The sequence below is a fragment of the Astyanax mexicanus genome, chromosome 23, assembly GCF_023375975.1.
Source record: "Astyanax mexicanus isolate ESR-SI-001 chromosome 23, AstMex3_surface, whole genome shotgun sequence".
NCBI classification, from domain to species: Eukaryota; Metazoa; Chordata; class Actinopteri; order Characiformes; family Acestrorhamphidae; genus Astyanax; species Astyanax mexicanus.
In genome coordinates, this window is record NC_064430.1 from 6671146 (window position 1) to 6691767 (window position 20622).

Genomic DNA, 20622 nt, shown 5'->3' on the forward strand with positions numbered 1-20622 from the left:
CGGCAGTTGGCTTTAAAGAACCCACTTTTAGGACAGATGAGCAAAATTACCACTATCATATCAAACCTGCCTGCCTTCCTCCTCCTACAGCCACACAGTCCAGCTGGGAGGTGTAGAACTGAAACTGGAAACTCAGCATTATTCAGCAGCTCCACACAATGTCTGCTGCAATCTCATTATACTGAATAACATTTACAACAATCCAACATGTCCCACCTCACAACAGTTTCTACAGAAGACCGTGCTTATGGGTAGAGCATAGACCTATCACTGACTCAGCAAATTCAGATACAGGTATGCATTTTTTTTTTCTTTTTCAGTTTATTTTGGTATATTTTTGTCTCTATTTTTTCAGTATATTCAGTATATATCAGATTTTTTTGTATATTTTTAAGCTCTTAAAGTCATAACTTGACTAAAGTTAGACTAAAACTAAAAAAGGGAGCGGATGCTTTTCAGGAAACAATAGTTAACAACTTACAGCTGTTTTGTAGCAATAGAAACAAACTAAGCTTTGGAAAGGGATGCAAGATGCAGAATTTCCAAAGCCTTTGTTTAATGTAGCATTTATACACTTACACACAGCACATTCACATTTGCATAATAATAACTAGAAAAACACACAGAAACACAGAGAACTCCATAGATATTAAAAGTAGAAGTCTTTACAGATGAAGCCAAAGTTTCTTACACCTTTAAAAAACTCTTGGAAACTGGAGAAAACTGCTACAGGAAGCATCACGTCTGGCTGACCCACATGGAAACAGCTTTAGCCTTTATCTTTGTGAAAAAAGACATATTGCATTAAAAAGTATCCTATCAAGCTGCTGCTCTGCCCCTGATCTGTGAGAAGATCACCATCAGCAGAACAGACAGAAGGTTAGCTAGCATGCAGGCTAAGTAATGAGACTCCTCCCTATCTCTCTCTCTCCATTAATTAACAGGGCCTGGGCTTTGCTCTCCCTCTGCAGGCTAATTAATGTTAATCGTTGTGAGATCCTCCAGAGAGGGCTCTGTTCAGCATTCACAGAGCGTGAGAATCCTTGTTATTCCATGCGATCCGTGTCTTACGCCGCCACACAAATCTCATTAGCTACTTACAGTGCAGTCAGACGGGCAGCCTGAATGCCAGGCCTCATGTGTGGTATAGTGTATTGTTTCTGGTCGCACTCTCTGACAGCGCTCTGTTCAGACTAGGGATGCAACGATACCATTATTTCCCTTTCAATACCGATAGCAGATTTTCGAGTGTCTGCCGATACTGATACCGATACCAACTCACAACCTACCTGCCTAACAAGTCAATATATGCCAATAAATCCAGATATGTGTAGCATTTATTTTTCTTCTGTTTTATTTTGGTTAAGCAGTTTTCTGTATCCCAAATAATAATATATTAAGCTTTTTTATTTTTAGATTATCATTTTAAGATACAACGTCATTATTTTAGGATTGTGTATAGATTGCCTTGGATTGCATTGGGACACTAAGTCATTATTTTCTTTTCCTTATTTTAAGGTACTCATCATTTAGAGATACTATTTTATTGTTTTGATTTTTTTTTCTTTGAGATACTATTTCTTTATTTTGAGATACTATCTTGTTGTTTATGAGCTCTTATATAATTATTATTACTGTTCTCTGGTCTACGAGACTAGATGGATCTATGGTCTGAGAGACTGTAGACTGATCTATGGTCTGAGAGACTGTAGATGGATCTATGGTCTGATAAACTGTAGACTGATCTATAGTCTGAGAGACTGTAGATGGATCTATGGTCTGAGAGACTGTAGACTGATCTATGGTCTGAGAGACTGTAGACTGATCTATGGTCTGAGAGACTGTAGATGGATCTCTGGTCTGAGAAACTGTAGACTGATGTATGGTCTGAGAGACTGTAGACTGATCTCTGTAGACTGATCTATGGTCTGAGAGACTGTACACTGATCTCTGTAGACTGATCTCTGTAGACTGATCTATGGTCTGAGAGACTGTACACTGATCTCTGTAGACTGATCTATGGTCTGAGAGACTGTTGACCGATCTCTGTAGACTGATCTCTGTAGACTGATCTACGGTCTGAGAGACTGTACACTGATCTCTGTAGACTGATCTATGGTCTAAGAGACTGTAGACTGATCTCTGTAGACTGATCTATGGTCTGAGAAACTGTACACTGATCTCTGTAGACTGATCTATGGTCTGAGAGACTGTACACTGATCTATGTAGACTGATCTCTGTAGACTGATCTATGGTCTGAGAGACTGTACACTGATCTCTGTAGACTGATCTATGGTCTGAGAGACTGTTGACCGATCTCTGTAGACTGATCTCTGTAGACTGATCTACGGTCTGAGAGACTGTACACTGATCTCTGTAGACTGATCTATGGTCTAAGAGACTGTAGACTGATCTCTGTAGACTGATCTCTGTAGACTGATCTATGGTCTGAGAAACTGTACACTGATCTCTGTAGACTGATCTATGGTCTGAGAGACTGTACACTGATCTATGTAGACTGATCTCTGTAGACTGATCTATGGTCTGAGAGACTGTACACTGATCTCTGTAGACTGATCTATGGCTGGAGCTCTGGTGCATGTGTCTGCAGAGTGATAACAGCAGATAGTCTTTAATGTGTTTAATCTAATAGACTGTACTCAGGCCTGCGGTTCTGATCCGCTCTCGCTGCTGCTGTTTATTTGTGATTTCTGCAGCGACGGGTCTCCGCCCCTCCCCTCCTCAGTCTCTATAGCAACCAAGAGCAATCTGATGAGCCTGGACCTTCTGAGCATCCTTCAGATCTGACTGCCATTCACGTCCTCACTCCATCTGAAATTCTACCCCATCACCTCTACCTCTATCTCTCTTTCTCCCTTTTTCTCAATCTCTCTACCTCTCTCTCTTTTACTGTAGCTTTCTTCTTCACTCTTTCTCAATCTCTCCCCCTTTCCCCCTCTCTCTCTTTTTAAGAGTGGTGTTATGCTGTATATACTACATACAGTTTTCTCATTGTTTAGAGATATTATCTACATAATTATGAGATAATCAACCATAATGCTGAGATACTACCTCAATAAATCTGAGATAATCAGTCATTATGTTGAGACACTATCTCAATAAGTCTGAGATGCTTATTAATAGTTAATTATTAGTTAATTAGTATTATTAGTCATTATGTTTAGATATTATTTTATCAATTTGATATAGTCCATCATTATTTTATCATTATTTCAAGACAATATCAGGTTAATTATCAGGAGATAATTTATTATTTAAAGATATAACATATTTTAATATATATTTTAGTATATATTATATATTTGTATATTTTAATATTATATTTTAAGATAAATAATTATTGACTAATCATTTTAAGATATGTAATTGACATATCTCACTAAATCTCTCTCTCACTCTTGCTTTCTCTCTCTCTAACTCTGTCTCTCTCTCTCTCTCTAACTCTGTCTCTCTCTCTCTCTTTCCCTTTCTCTCTCTCTCTCTTTCTTTCTCTCTCTCTCTCTCTCTCTCTCTCTCTCTCTCTTTCTTTCTCTCTCTCTCTCTCTCTCTCTCTCTCTCTCTCTCTCTCTCTCTCTCTCTCTCTCTCTCTCTCTCTCTCTCTCTCTCTCTCTCTCTCTCTCTGGCCTTTTGTATGATTTTACCATCTGTTAATCATCTCAGCTGCATCCTGGCACTTGATGTGTTTACTGTGTAACAGCTCTTCACTCCCAGCATCTATAATTTCCATGACCCTGATTGGAGCTCGGATATTTAGTTCTGCTTCAGTTTAAGTTTCATTTTGCATTTTGAGTTTTGCAAGATCGCCATTGGCTACATAGAATCATCAATGGCGTTTAACAATAGACTGTATGCATGCCTTTCTTCACATTTCTTATATACCTGCAGATTAATTTCCGTTTGTATAAAGCTGTATGCACCTTATTGAGGGAGCCACATTTGTTTACATGGTTACATAAAAGAATTGCAGCAATAATACCCACGTAATGATGAGTAGTATAATACACTCAGCTAGAGGGTGTTACAGTAATTGGTAGAATTAACTTAAAATTGCAGAAAGATTTACATCCACTACCTGAATTTAAAGCATCTTTAAATTAGATTCGATTATTCTTAGATTATTCTCGTAGATTACGGGGTATAACAGAATACCCTTTATCACTAGTAATACCCCCAATTTTAGAAGAATCAGGACCAGCGCATGCCTCCTCCAATACATGTAAAGCCAGTCACCTCCTATTTTCAAACTGCCACTGATGTAGTATCACTAAACAGCCAATGAGCACTTTCTACATGTCCGTTCATTGGCCTGTTATCTGTCAACCTGCCTGTTTGTCTGCCTATGTATCTGTCTATCAGTTTATTGGCCTGTTTGACTGTCTATCTATCTACCTGTCTGTCTGTCTGACTGTCATTGGCCTATTTATCACTCTCTCCTGTCTATCTATTTACCTGTCTGTCCATTGGCCTGTTTGTCTATCTAACTGCCTGTCGATATATTGACTTGTTTGTCTGTCTATCTACCTGTCTATGCATTGTTCTGTTTGTCTGTCTTATCTATCTGTCTTTCCATTGGTCTGTATGTCTCTGTACCTGTATGATACATTAGACAGCATGACCAACTGTGCTCTCTCAGACTCTGGCCGCTGATGGCGAAGCAGCAAGATATGAACAGAATGCAGGTTTATGCTCGTAGTTATGCTGATTATATGCTGCTGATGGTATGTGGTACTTTTGAAATGCTTCAGATGATTCACGTTTCCACTGCTCTCTGTGAATTGTTCGTGGCAGCACTGTGCCGCTGTAAGAATGGCTCAGGTTTTAATTGGTTTGTTTACAGGATGTGGCGGTCAGTTGCTCGGGGAACGATGCGCTGTGGAGCGGCTGACTGAGTGCAGGCATGGCGAGCTCCACCGGGGCACTGACTGTGCTGCAGAGCAGAGGGTTCAGCAGGTACCTGGGTCAGAGTCACAGAGAGTCCACTGAGGACAGAGGTGATAATGTGTGAATCTTTCCTGCTGCAGGTAGAACATCACACTACACACAGACCCACACTTTAACACTGTAACAAGAACAGCAAGAACAATGAAACAATAAAAACAACCATTACAATAAACACATTATAGACATCTATCTACCTGTCTGTCTGCCTGTCTGTCTATTTACCTGTTTTTCCATTGGCCTGTTTATCTGTCTGTCTACATGTCTGTCCAATGGCCCATTTTTCTGTCTATCTATGTGTCTGTTCATTGGCCTGTTTGTCTGTCTGTCCATCTATCTGCCTGTTTGTCTGACTATTTACCTGTCTGTCCATTAGCCTGTTTATCTGTCTATCTATACACCTGTCTGACTGACTGTCTGTCTGTCTGTCTGTCTGTATATGTAAATGTCTGTCCATTGGCCAGTTTATTATTCTACCTGTCTGTCTATTGGTCTGTTTGTCTATCTACCTGTGTGTTGGTTCATTGGCCTGTCTGCCTGTCTGTCTGTCTACCTGTCCGGCTATTGGCCTGTCTGCTCGTCTGTCTATTTACCTGTCTGTCCATTGACCTGTTTGTCTGTTTGTCTACCTGTCTGGCTTTCTGTCTATCTATCTACATGTCTGTCTATTGTTTTGTTTTTCTGTCTTTTTATATGTCTGTTGATTGGCTCGTTTGTCTATCTACCTGTCTGTCGGTCATTTGGCCTGTCTGTGCGTCTATCTATTTACCTGTCTGTTTACTGACCTGTTTGTCTTCCGTTTGTCTGTCTGTCTATCTACATGTCTGTCTACTGGCTTGTTTGTCTGTCTTTTTATATGTCTGTCCATTGTGCTGTTTGTCTTTTTGTCTTTCCATTGGTCTGTCTGTCTATCTACCTGTCTGTCCATTGGCCTGTCTATTTATCTAGTCTGTCTGTCTGTCTGTCTATCTCTGTTTCTCAGTCAGTTTTTCTCTGTCTGACTTCATCTGTCTGTCTGTCTATGTAACTGTTACTCTGGCACCCTGTCTGTCTGTCTCCCTGTCTGTCAGTCAGAGCTCCTGGTTTCTCCTGCTGCAGTGGTGCAGGGAAGCTGAAGGCAGCTGTCGCTTCAGTGGAGTCATAAAAAGCTCAGAGCGGTGGGGCAGCCCCGGGGACTGGCGGGAGGTGGGCGGAGCTGAGTCCTGGACATATGCCAATTTGCTCACCGATGGACAGGCAGGCAGGTGCAGTGGTGCATCGACCAGCACATTAATAACTAACAGCTCTCTCGCTCTGACCCGAGGAAGGGCCTGATGCTGCTGCTGCTGCTGCATGTTATAGCCTGGAGACCCACGTGGGAGCAGGAGACCACCTGACCAAATCAGATATTCAGACGGACAAAAACACGAGCGTATTGACAGGAATTGATGGGGAGTAACTGAAGGAGCCAGTTCAGCCAGTGCTACAGCCACTTACTGAATCTATCACACGGGTCTACTCTATAAACAGCAGATATCAATACAGAAGTGCACTGCAAAGAAAAAGCGACTGGAACTGTTATGGTGCTAAATAGAAGCAATTATTTATAAAGATTTGATTAAAAAAAATCAAGAACTAGCCTGTGTTGCTACTATTACATAGTGTAAATAGGAAAAAAAGCAATATCAATATAGACTTTAGCTTGAAGTGCTACAAACTAGGGGTGTCACGATTCTCTAAATCCTCGATTTGATTTTATTTCCGATTTTAAGGTCACGATTCGATTCGATTCTCGATTTTTTTTTTTTTTTTTTTTTACAGCAGAGAGGCCTATTCCAGTTTTAGATTAGTCTATGGTCAGTCATTGGTTTGATTCATCAAATTTACAATATCTTATTTCAAAAGGTGGGCTTGATTTAAGTGATGCAAAGTGATACAAGTGATCTGTAATACACCACATCAGGCACTAATGCTCAAATTTAAAAAGAAAATTAATTAATATATACATGTAATGCCATCTAGTGGCTTTTTCAGGTAGCAGCAGTGTGCACAGCAATGTGCAACATAAAATAAATAATAAAAAAATACAGGAACAGTCATGTTCAAAATAATAGAACAATTAGAGCCTTAACAAACTGAACTCTATCCTACTATAACAGTTAAACATGAACAATAAGACTCGGTCCCTGAGAATGACAAGTTTTTTTCTTTAACAAAGATATATTATTAACTTTATCTGAGAGAAAGATGCTCCTTAAGGTACCGAAACTATTAACATATTTGAGGCTAGACAAAACAACTGTTATTTTTATATTTTTAAGTTTTTCTTCAAGAAGATGAGAATGTCCACATTCTCTGGAGAAAGGGCTTCTCTTTGAGCAGTCACAATGTCCGTGGCGTCGGCTACAGTGTGCTGCTTCATTTGCGTAGCACGCACGCATGCTTGTGTAGCTTACACAGGAAATTTGGCAGTGTTAAATCAACACTATTAGTGTTAAATTAACACTGAGAGTGTAAAGTTTAACACTTATAAGTGTTGATTTAACACTAACAGTGTTGATTTAACACTGCCAAATTTCCTATGTAGAGGGAGGGATCATCGATCCTCTTTTTGACGTCGAGTCTCGAGACCATGACATAATTTTGATCGATTCTGATTAAATATCGAAATCGTGACACCCCTATTATAAACACAACCAGAAAGATTACACTGTTATGGGGCTTTATATAACTTACATCCACAGCCTTTCAAAAAGAGGAGCTGCATCTATGAAAAAGGCAGTACATTTAAAACATCTATCACATGTCCATACAATGCTTCTACAATTTTGTTGAGGGAAACCAAACAGAACATCCTAACCCAAAGAAAAATCTCGGTTCTGGACCTCACAAAACCTTACAGGACCAACACAGAGCAGATATTATTATCATTATTATTATTTGGGTGATGGGTAATAGGGCTGCAACGATTAGTCGATATAATCGACAATGTCAAATATTAAAATGAATCGTCTACAAATTTCATTGACCTGCATTACACAACGTGCCTTTTAAATACCATGTTCATCTGTTTATCATATTTAGAGATGGAGGACATGGCAGAAATTATTACCAGAGGTGTCAAGTAACGATGTACAAATACATAATAATATTACTTACGAAGAGATGTTGGTTATCTATATGTTACTGCTGTAATTATGTTTCAGACTATTTTTATCTTCTACTCGTTGCATTTTTAAAATAGCCTTATTACTTCTATTTTATTTCAGCTTGTTTTTATTCCAGCTTTTCATCATTCAACAAAACCCCAATCCTAAAAAAAAACTCTTGGGGTAGTGCACTTTAGGACTTTATGTGTGACATACCAGAGTTCAAAAGGACAAATTGTTGGTGCACGTCTTGCTGGAGCATCTGTGACCAAGACAGCAAGTCTTTGTGATGCATCAAGAGCCACGGTATCCAGAGTAATGTCAGCATACCACCAAGAAGGATCAACCACATCCAACAGGATTAACTGTGGACGCTGTAAGAGGAAGCTGTCTGAAAGGGATGTTCGGGTGCTAACCCGGATTGTATCCGGATTGCACCTCAACTCTCCTGTTTCCACCAGAACTGTCCATCTGGACAATAAATTATTATTGTGGTCTAAAACCAGTTTCAAAAATTTCTGTTTCATTGTCCAACCCCTGTATGTGAACAAACATACAAATAAACACAATAGACAACACCATATCACGATTATCAAAAATGACTGAGGTCATGTTCATTTATTGTACGATAAATTGATATTGTAATTATTGTGACAGGCCTAGCTCTTAGTGGAGCTGAACGAAATGAACGTTGGGTGTTAATGCATGGAGGTGGTCATAATGTTATGCTTGATCGGAGTACAGTACAGTTTGTCTGCTAGCATTCCTTGTTCCTCTGCTTTAGTAACTCAGGACACTTCATTTACAGATTTCCGATTGTTTACAGGAGATCAATTTCCCTGTCACGCAAACTGCCGACAACAAAGGGTTCGGACGACAATTGGACGCCGCATCTTGTTGCTGATTGCGTTTCTGGTAAAATGATGGCTTTCGGCAAGGCTGTAGTGGAAGTGACAATTACTCACTCTCGGCGGCGGCGCGATCACGGAATACAGAAAGCTCGGGCGAAGTTTGTCACGTTTTCTGGCACCTCGCGAGAAAGAGCGGCATTAATCAGTTTCATTTGAGCTCTGAAACGGTTGCCGTGGCAACATATTCCCAAGACGTCCACGGGGGGAAAAGCAGCATCTCGTCTGCCAAGGACATGAATATATCAGGTGCCTGTGGGAGAGCAACACAAACAGCTGCTGGATGAGCACGCTGCCGCATCTCTCCGCCGGCCCCGGGGCCCCTGAGGCCCCTGAAGCCCCTCACGTTGCCGAGCATGGGGCACCGCAGACGCGGCTCCTGGCTTGGCTGTTTAGATAGTAATCCATTCAGTCATATGACTCACGTTTCCATTAATTCAGATGCGATGCGCGTCAGGCCGGCTCGTGTCTGATTCACGGATAATGAGAACTCTTTAGAGCTGAACTGTCTGAGAGCAGATCTGATTCAGGAACTGCGTGCTGATCCAGCGAAACACAGCGCAGATGTGCACTTCACCACGCTGAGACCGTAGTAGGCTATTCTTGGCGTCTACGCAACTTTGAATCGCACAACCAAGGGCCGCCAAAACTTTCAGTGAGCGTGCACTTTCTATATTTGGAACAACGGAACACATTAAACAAGGGCTGAAGTTCATTCTTCAAATGATGAAATAAAAGGGCGTCTTTATACTTAAAAAAAAAACAATGCAGCAGAACTGGTAAAACTGGTGAGGTAGGTCACACAGAGCGGAAAGCTTCAAAAGACCTTCTGCAGTCTTAAAATGTTCAAATTATCCTGTAAGCAATGTCATTAAATCTACTAATGTAGATATGCTAACTTGTCACTAAAAGCAGGTATAGATCCCTCCTTCAGATGACATCTGCCTACTAATCTTACTAATCTTTTCTTTTGGTTATGCATTGGCGTAGACTACCAATTACTACCAGTGTCGTAAACATTATAGGTAACATACTTGCCTAAGCTTCCACTAGGGACATGCACTTGTTATACACTCCTAAAGGAGACATACTATATTATACAAAATTATCATTTTTTGTATCTCCACTTGGTTCTCCACAGCCCTTATAAACATTTTTTTTTTAAACAAATCAATTCACGCACTAGTGAGGGAGGTCACACAGAGCAAAAAGGTTCACAAGATGCTTAGAATAAAGTGTTCTGCAGTCTTAAAATGTTCACCTTAAATCTACTACTGTAGATATGCTGACTTGCCACAAACAGCAGGTATAGCTCCCTCCTTCAGACGATGTCTGCTGGCTAATCGCGCTGTGTATTGTCCTGTCCTGTTACCTGCTGTTTGGTTATGCATTTGCGTAAATTACCAGTTACTACCAGTGTCATAAACATTATAGTTTGCATATTTGCCTGAACTTTTACTAGGGGCATGCACTTGTTATAACACTTGTTATACCTGGGTTTCGACGGCCCTTATAAACAAATCCATTTATTCGTTGTCTGTGAGTCAGTTGAGAGAGTTTTGCAAACATATGCTTCGATGAGCCGTTTGGACGCTCTCTTATTGTGATGTCACAATAAGAACGGAAACCTGCATAGAACCACCCTAAAACCACCTTTAACCCATTAACACACACCAGAGCCCCACCCACTAGATCAGTTTCAGTCATTTTGAATGAGACCTCTAGAGAGAATAAACAGCAAGATTAGCAGCAGACTTTGTCTGAGGGAGGAATCTGTACCTACTGTCTGTGGGAGGCTCAAATCCATCCAAGCCTCGCATCACCAAACCAGCCAAAAGACACCTTGTGCTGACCAACATCTCACGAGGTTGGATGGTAAAAAGGCAATTCACTCAGAAAGCAAAGAAAATTCAAATCAATGATCTCCAGCTGCTCTATCATAATTAACTTAAACTTTTTTCTGGAGCCACACAAGCCAAGGACCACTCAAAAACGTTTATGTCTTGGTCAGCTTCTTCCTTCATTTCCCTGAAAATATTCCCGTAGTCATCATAATCAGACCATAACCATCATAACTCCATCTGGGAAATTGCTCCACATTAAGAACTCAAGAACTTAGAGCGGTTATCAAGTGTGTGAATCCTACTAAAGTGATCGCCTTCATCAAATTGTGATGCATTTTGTGCACCACACTCTCGCTTATCATGCTCTCAGCAGCTGATTCATCAGCCTCCATCCTGTCACCAGCTATTAACATCATGCATCACTACATTAACAACCTCCTATCAATTTCATATACAAGACCAGTACGGCAATCAGCTGCTAGCTTCCTGCTGGAGCAGCTGCTGGCTTCTTCTTATATAAAGAGCTTTTTTTTTTAAAAAAAAGGCTTTCACTGGACCTTTGTTCCTGTTCCAGGTATATTTAACAATTTATGAAATAGTAGCTGGGCCTAATAAATTGCACTCAACTTTTATAGCGGCATTAAGTGTTTATAGGGCAGACCTGTACTCAACAAACTCAAAGATTTTGACAGAACATGAAGGAAAACACAATCCTCTGACTGTAACTGTATCTACAACTGTATCTACCCTGGTGAAAAAAAATATATACTTAATTGTACTTAAAACAGACTAAGAAATGTCTAAGTATGCTGTAAATAAACTAACAGATTTATGTACTTACTTACAATATATTTAGATATATTAATATTATGCTTTCTTCAAATGTTTGAAAGTACACTTGGATCATACTTCTTAAAAAGTACAATATAGTGTATTAAAAAAATATATACTACTATGAAGTACACTTTTAGTTTAATGTAACTCAATATACTTCTAAAATATTTATTTCCAAATATAGTTTTGTACATTTTTAGCAAAGTGTGTTAAAACAACACTACAACAGTAGTTCACTTTAGGTACAATGCATCATGTAACTTTTTAGAAAATAAATTCAATTACTATGTTTAAAAAAGTTAATGTGTAACATGCTAAAAACTGAAGTGCAGTATATTAAAATAGATTTTTATACCCAACGAAGTATATTAGAAGTGAAAATATGGGGTTACATACATGAAGTAGTATGTTTAAATGTGTTAAGTATATTCAAAACTATTTTAAATTTTAGTACAGTTAAGTACACTTAGCACATTTTAAGTAAGACTTTTGTACTATTTTTATACAATTAAAGTATAATAAGTGAAGAAAGGTTGCTGCATTCTAGCACTCTTTAAATATACTGATTAATAATGCGGCTACGAATACACTGTAGTGCACTAAAGCATAATAATGCTTAGTATACTTTAATCTACTTTTTTTCACTAGGGTATTTTAAGTCTAATGCACCCCTTGTACATACCCAATTGGTCAAAAAGGGTGGTAAAAGGTTTGGATGCATGTTTATGCAGAGTTATATTGAGGGGAACAGCATTCTTTTTGCGTATGCATGACCTATTAAAGTAGATCTGGAGAGATGCCAAAGACGAATGCAATCTTAGCGGCTATAAAACTTCATAATTAACATCAGTTTCATGTGATGAGGAGAGAAGAGAGTTCAGGAGGGGCAAGAAGATAAAAGAGTTAGTAAAAGTCATATTTTTTTTTGCTAATTATGTTCATATTAAATGTTTTTGACTGTTGTAAAACTGTTATAAAAAAACTAATAAAACACTAATGTTACAATACTTTCTAATGTCTTAGTGAATACCCCTTTTTAAGTAATGTTCTACTCCATATTATGAGAAAATCTACTCAACTAAATAAAGAAAGAATATTTTAATTAATGAAGGTCAGTCAATCTAAAAAATCTCACACACTTTGAAAGTATCCTGAAGTGCAGTCGCAAAGACCATTAAAAATGTTTGATTAATAATGATAAAACTGGCACTCATCAGGACATCAGGAGTTACCAGTCTCAGAAACAAACAAAAAAAAGTTGCCAGCTCCCCTGATAAAAGCACCTAAATACTTCACTTAAACACTTTTAGGTTACATTTATGATTCCTTTATGTGTTCCTTCATAGTCTGGATGACCTCAGATTTCATTTACAATGTAGGAAAAAAATTAAATATTGAATAAGATGGCGTGTCCAACCCTTTGACCCTTTGGTACTGTTCACAAATCTAATCTATAGTTAAAATAATGTCAAATCTTGATTGAAACCATTACATTGACGGTTTCTTTCCAGAACCAAATGTGGATCTTCTCTACACTCTTACTGCTATCTTTATTTATAGTCAGTTCACTGACCCAAAGCTTCCCCCAAAAAGTAATCTGCCTTTAATTAGGCAGCTTGAATGAAGGCTTAATAAAACACGGATTAGTTGTTATCCCAAGAAATCAGTAAGTGATTTACAATCCAGTGGTCAGGTCTTGGCACTGGCTCTTGTACACTTACAAAGAAGCAATTTACAGCATGAAAGAACATCCAAACTATTAATGAGGCATTAAACTCTGTCTGTCTGCCAATGGGTTTTCCGGTGCAAAATGGACTTGAGTTGTAGTAAAACATGATAACGAGTGAGACCTTTTGTGATATTTTAAGCAAGACAATATATTGTTTAAATTTATATTTCTGGGGGGGGGAACTTTGAGACTTTTTATCCAATCAGAAACAGTGGGATCTAACAATAGAACACAACACTGCCATCTAGTGGGTGGATTTTAAACACAACACAAAAGGAACCAACCACTTCTGAAACCAATCTTTCATCAATCAAACATTTAAACTAATAATTAAAAATCAATATGTGTTTTTGAAAATTGATATAATATTGCAAGCCAAAATATTGACCCAATATTTTCTCACACAAATAGTGTTGTGTTAAAACCCCACCCACTACATGGCAGTGTGGCACTCTGTTGTTAAATCCCACTGTTTGGGATTTGATTGGATAAAAAGTAAAAGTAAGTTTTAAAATTTGATTTAAGCAATCTCGGTATATCGCTTTGCTTACAGTATCACAATATATCAAGACATGTAGCGTATCGCCAAGCCTATATTGCCAATACACAGCCCTGCATTATATCTGTAGAATAAAACAGTCCCTTTTTACATGACTATGGCACTATTTATCACAATTATTTATTGATGATATATCATCCAAACATATAGCTGAAATTTAAAACCTCTGGAATATAATCAAGAGGAAGATGGATGATCACAAGCCATCAAACCAAACTGAACTGCCTGAATTTTTGCAGTTGTCCAAAATCAGTGTGTAAGACTGGTGGAGGAGAACATGATGCCAAAATGCATGAAATCTGTGATTAAAAAACAGGGTTTCTTTGCATTTTTTGAGGTCTGAAAGCTCTGCATCTTTTTTGTATTTGTTAGTCATTTCTCATTTTCTTCAAATAAATGCCCCCAAGGACAATGCTAATTTAACTCAAACATACATCCATACATAGTAAAATCAGAGAAACTGATTCAGAATCTAAAGTGGTCTCTTAATTTTTTTCCAGAACTCTATATACATATACAGTTGGGCAAACTGCAAATTATAGTATTTTCCAAGTTTTTTTTGGAATTTAATAGAATTCATAGAAAGCTTCCTTTTTCCTAAATCTATACATCAAAGCTGAGATCCTTTCTTTCAAAGAATGTTCACTGAAACACCGGACCTGCTGATACACATCCATAATGCGTCAGCTCCGTGTGTGTGTGTGTGTGTGTGTGTGTGTGTGTAAGTGTGTGTCACCACAGAAAGCAGCATGGGCACATGCAGTAAATAAAGGAGAAAGGCTTCTACTCGTCATGCATTCTCTTTAATCTAACTCCCGGAGAGGTTAATTTGTGTACGAGCGTGTGAGCGTGGGGAGCCTGCTCACGGCAGGTTGCACAGCAGTGCACTGTAGGCATGGAAGCTGTGGATCAATGCAACACGATGCCTGGCCAGATTGCATGTTCCCCCAGGGCGGAGGCCTGTAATCGCTGTAGGGCTTGATGGATGGCTCGCGATGACATTTCAGCCGGAGATGATAGGACATAAAGTGCTAAAATATAACATGAGATAGTGTAGCATAACATGAGGCAACCAGTTGCACATGTAGCCCAGCTAACAGAGAACGTTATTACAATGTCTTAGCGTTTAGGATGGTTAGCCTGTAATATTTTAGAATAATATTACAGGAACTTAATAATGGTTTGCATCACAACATTATTAAAATGTTTTTCACATAACGTTTCCAGTTAAACGTTAAAAGTCTTTAGCATTCCCAAACTTAACCATTAAAACAACATTACCAGAATGTTAAAAAACATTAAATAATTAAATAAAGACGTCCATCCAGAAAACTTGAGATTGTTAACTGTAATGTTCAGAAAATGTTGTTATCTGGGAGGCTACCTAAGGAAACTGCTGTTCTGTTAAATTACACTGCAGTACAGGGGTTGGGTAGTATAGTGGATAACAACACTGCCTTTTCTATGACAGGGTACAAGCACTGGCAGACCCAAGGGGGTATGCAAGGGGGGCAACCACCCCCCACCCCCCCCCCCCCCACAATACGAACACCACCACCTGTAAGCATTGCTAATGTTAGCATCGCTATCCAAAAGCAGTGTGTAAGACTGGTGGAGGAGAACATGCCAAGATGCATGAAAACTGTGATTAAAAACCAGGGTTATTCCACCAAATATTGATTTCTGAACTCTTAAAACTTTATGAATATGAACTCTGCATATTTTTTGTTATTTCAGCCGTTTCTCATTTTCTGCAAATAAATGCTCTAAATTACAATATTTTTCTTCGGAATTTAGGAGAAATTTTGTCCGTAGTATATAAAACTATATAGTGCCCCTACACTGGCAAATAAGAGATAAAGTGCCCAATTGGCTTCCTTTCTTAAATGCAGAAAAAGTTATTAAGTAGCCTTTAGAGTGATTGCATCGGGGCAAAACATGCCCGTGTCGCCCAGTCTGAAGGGTGTTTGGATAAAAAAAATTCTGCATTTTGGAACGTTATGGAGGTGTGCTATTCATCAAAGGTAAGTACTTTTTATCATGTTTTTATCACTACACCAAAAGTCCATTTTAGACCGGAGTTCTCCTTTAATAGAGAATAGTGATGTGATGCACATCTGAGGTGCTTCTACTACTATACTATAAGTATAAAGTTACTCACCCTTGCATATTTAGAAGAATACGGGTCCTCAAAGAGTGCCCAGACGCGACGTTGCCAACGTTGCCACAAGCCCCCGGCTTTCCCATCAGGTGCATCCCCCAGTGCCAGCCTCTTGGTCATTTCCAGCTCCTCGTCTCCATCACCCGGGTCGCCCAGGCCGTCCGCATCCGTGTCATCGTTGCCCAACTCCGCGGGTCCCCCTCCGAAGCTGTCCAGAGCCTCCTCGGCCTCCCGGTGCTGCCGGTAGGTCATCCAGCAGCACGGCTCCACGTCCGTCTCGTCGATGCCCCAGAAGGCGAGCTCCTCTTCATACAGCGGGCCGCACACGTCCGCGGGGCAGTGCAGCTTGCCCGTGCGGTAGTAGTTGAGGATGTGCGCGAAGACGCCCGGGTGCCGGTCGAAGAAGAACTCGTCGATCTGGGCGTCGTAGTCGAAGTGGCTGTGCGCATCGGGCTCCGCCAGCCAGGCCAGGCGCGTCCCCGGCAGCGTGCGCAGGGTGCTGCGGTACGTCTGGTGCCGGATGCCGCCCACGTTAATCACAACGCGGTCTTTCTCGTCGCCTTGGACCATCGCGTCGCTCAGGCATGTCTCGGCTACGGTCCGGTTGGTTACCAGCGCCAAGTGCACGCTCGTGCGCACGCGTGATCGTCAAACGTGGAGAGTCAGAAGAGGAGACAATAAAGCGAGAGAAGAAGCGCACGCGTGCTTTGCGTCAGTTACGCATAGCTTCTGCAAAAGCCAAGAAGCGCAAACGTGCACAATTAATTGCGGTATTATTTAACACGCTCCAGAAAACAAATTGAAGAAAGAAAAAGATCCAGTGGATGAAGGGATGGGTTTAGCCTCCCACGAACGCACGAAGCGACACGCCAAGAAGAAGATGCTCCATGTTCCGTCCTATAGGTATAACGTTATAAAGTCTTTTATATACCAAGCCTTTAGAGATGATCACTAGATAATAGATCCAGTGGAGGAGGAAGACGAAGATCTGTGAGGGTCCTTTAGGGTCTTCATACCCCCAACAATCAATGAAATGCCCAGAATGTTAGGGGTTTCCCACCTTGTTTTTTCCCCACAATCAATCACCAGTCTTTCTGAAGGTGTTCATTAGAAAAAAAGAAAACTCCCACCAACCATCCAGCCACTTACTCTACCAGGCAACAGTTATTACCCTACGATCGCTAACGTTACGCCATACGATACGATTGGTCGGTCCGTTTCCACGCTATCCTGAATTCAGTCCTCAAACCGGATCAAACGCAGCGTCCTCATGTTGCATCCCCCCCAGAAGCCGGAGAAGCCCTATATCTGGATGAATCCCTCTTGTGGATCTGCAGGTCTCTGTCTCTCCAGCTCTGTACAGCACGAGCTCAGGGAACTGAATGCACTGACGCTCCTACAGCTAACTATGTTCCAGTGATCCGGCGACGCGCAGGCGCAATGCTTTTTTTAAATGGCTTGGAAATTTTTTGCAGGATTTCAGCACCACCGACAGCTCCGAGCCAGACCGCCCATACCCAAAATACACTGTACTCCCTATGGAAAAGGGGCGTGGTCAGCTCATTTTAACGGTGTTTCAGTATCCCTTTTAAAAAGTGCGCTAGACTGGGGGTTGAGTCCCAACAGCTCCCTTAACTTTAAAAGAATACAGTATTTTTGTTGTTTTTTTAAATCTATAAAATTTTGTATGAAAGCCTATTTTGTATTTCAGCCTCCAGTAAGTCATTATTATTAGATATTAAATCACTGTTAAGAGAACTCAGTCATACTAATGACAAAAAAATGTCATAATTGAGAAAATCATTATTATGAGATTTTCTGTCAAACTAATGACAAAATCTGTCATAATTAAAAGAAACTAAATCACTATTATGAGCTATTAAATCATTATTATGAGATACTCAGTCATACTAATGACAAAAATATGTCATATTTAGAGAAACTAAATCACTATTATGAGATATTAAATCATTATTAAAAGACAGCCTGTCATACTAATGAGAAAATAAGTCATAATTAAGAGAAACGAAATAATTATTATGATATACTTATCCATAATATTGAGATCTTATAATAGTGACTTACTATCTCATAATTACAAATTAGTTTCTCCTTATGACTGATTATCTCATTATTATGACTTAGTGTCTTATTATCATGAGTTTGTTTCTCATTATTATTACTTACTATCTTATAATTAGGACTTAGTTCTCATAATAATGATTTAGTTTCTTATTGTTATGACTTAGTTTCTCGTTATTAGGACTTAGTAACTCATAATAATGACTTAATATCTTATAATAATGCTTACATTTTTTTATTATTATGACTTACTTTCTAATAATTATGACATAGCTTCCTATGACTGAGTGTCTCATTATTACGACTAAGTTTTTGTTATTATGACTTAGTATGTCATAATAATGACTTAATATCTCAAAGTAATGCCTATTTCTTATTATTATGAATTAGTATCTCATAATTATGAAGTAATATCTCATAATAATGACTTTAATTACTTTTCTCAGTATAGGAAGAACCTATTTTTTATAGTGGCATAAATAGGCTTTCATAAGTCAAAATTATATCAATATATCAATCTGTCAATCAATCAATAAACCTTTATTTTCAGCTTAGCAGCAACATTTTCAGTGATATTTACAGCTCACTTGCTGTCTGTTCAATTAAGTTTGAATACTATGTAAAAAAAAAAAGACATAATAAAAAAAGCCTATATAATATAAGGCTAAAATAAAAAGTTAATCTTAGCTAAAATAATTAAAAGCTGTTTGAAGTGAGATGGTTAGAAACAAAAAAATAAAGATTTTAAAATTAGTTTAAAGTGACACCAGTAAGATAAGCCTTAGAGACTTTTAGACCAATTACAGGAGGCAGGCTATTGCTATCTTTTCAACAATAGAAGAAGAAAAAGAATTGGTGCAGATTACGGTGCTGGTGATTCTGTATCTACTGTAACTGTAGATTCACCTTTATTTACAATCAGAAATAAAGTCAATCTGAATGTACAGAATACAATGTAACACATGAACCTTAGGTCATCAGATGACTGGGCACATATTCCCTCAGACAGTATCCCTGAAGAGTGGTGGTAAAGGGAAAGTGGGGGAGGAGGGGTAATGTCTACTTCTGAGCACAAGTTTTATGTTCCCATCAGCCCCATTGACATTTTACTGTCCAAAACTCATTAACGCAGATTACTGCAGCTGATCTGGCCTCTGAACTCGCCCATGGCAATTACTTAAGTGCAGTAATGACTGCTGGATCTATATCAGCGTCTGCAAAAGTGTTAATTGTGTCTGATGTGAAAAAGTCTTTCTATTGAGCCTATCCAACAAATAATCATACACTGGTACAGTGAGTGGATCAGATACAGCAGCAGGGCTGCTGGAGTTTTTAAACACTGTGTTTATTCACATTCTGTCCTCCCTCCTATATTACACACTCCTATATGAAACACCTTGTAGATAGTAAAGTATTTACAATTTTAGTTGTTTTATTTTACTCTTTTATAAATGAAAAAATACATATATATGTATATATGTATATATATGTATATATATATATATATATAAATATATATATATGTATTTTTTTTTTCATTTATAAAACAGTAAAATAAAACAACTAAAATTATGTTTATTTTTCATTTCATTTAAGAGTTCAACTGTTGTTTTTATTTTTTATTATAATAATGATAAACAATATTTAAAGATAGACTTATCATTAGCTTGTCATAAAATCACACTAAATATATAACACATAAATTTTATTATGCAAGAGATATATCGTCATATTTCTTATAAAGAGGGAGATTAGAGTTATAGCACCATCTTGTGGAAGCTGATGGTAACATAATCTTGGTGAAATCTTATTGGCCTATTTTTTGAAAGCAATTTGCTCATGACTGTTCTTCTACTATACTTCAGGGGGCTTTTATCTCACTGTTGTTTCATTTTATAATTTATCATCAAATTAAGTACAATACTGTTATCTTGTACCATGGGGTTTGTTTTAACCTGTATGTCCAGCTATCTGACCACCATGACCATCAATAAATAAATAAATGAATAAATAATAAAAATTTCTCAGTTTCAGAACTAGTAATAACCGAAAAATTATAGTCTGAAGCTATTGCTAATTTTGACCACTCTTTTATATCCAATATAGCAATCTTATACAATCATATCTTACACATAAATGATACAGAAGAATGGAAAAGTTATAATCAACATATTGGCGCCTCAAATCATTATTGTACTTCATTCCTCATTTTTATAAGTGCTTATATTTAAACATTTTTTTGAATTTGCACAGTATTTTATACATTCTTAATTTTTTTTCACAATGATTCCATAACTTAACCCCTTTAACACATATATATCTATTTCTTAAATTTGTTCTTAATTTTGTTTTTTTAAGCATACCTCTTCCTCTACGTTCATATTTGCTCTCTTTAATTTCAGACATTACCTGTGCAG

At 38.4% G+C, this 20622-nt stretch overlaps 1 protein-coding gene across 4 annotated transcripts in view; it reads right to left on the bottom strand.

The window, feature by feature from the left end:
* Positions 1-17704, bottom strand: part of kcnc1a (potassium voltage-gated channel, Shaw-related subfamily, member 1a) — an 81962-nt gene extending 64258 nt beyond the window's left edge. For 3 of the 4 annotated variants that reach the window (XM_022667114.2, XM_022667112.2, XM_022667109.2), the window contains exon 1: positions 16124-17704. In XM_022667114.2, coding sequence (XP_022522835.1) covers positions 16124-16693 — 570 coding nt within the window. In that variant the 5' untranslated portion in view covers positions 16694-17704. The remainder of the gene's footprint in view (positions 1-16123) is intronic. The other variant, XM_022667116.2, reaches the window with a different exon arrangement.
* Positions 17705-20622: the final 2918 nt, after the last annotated feature.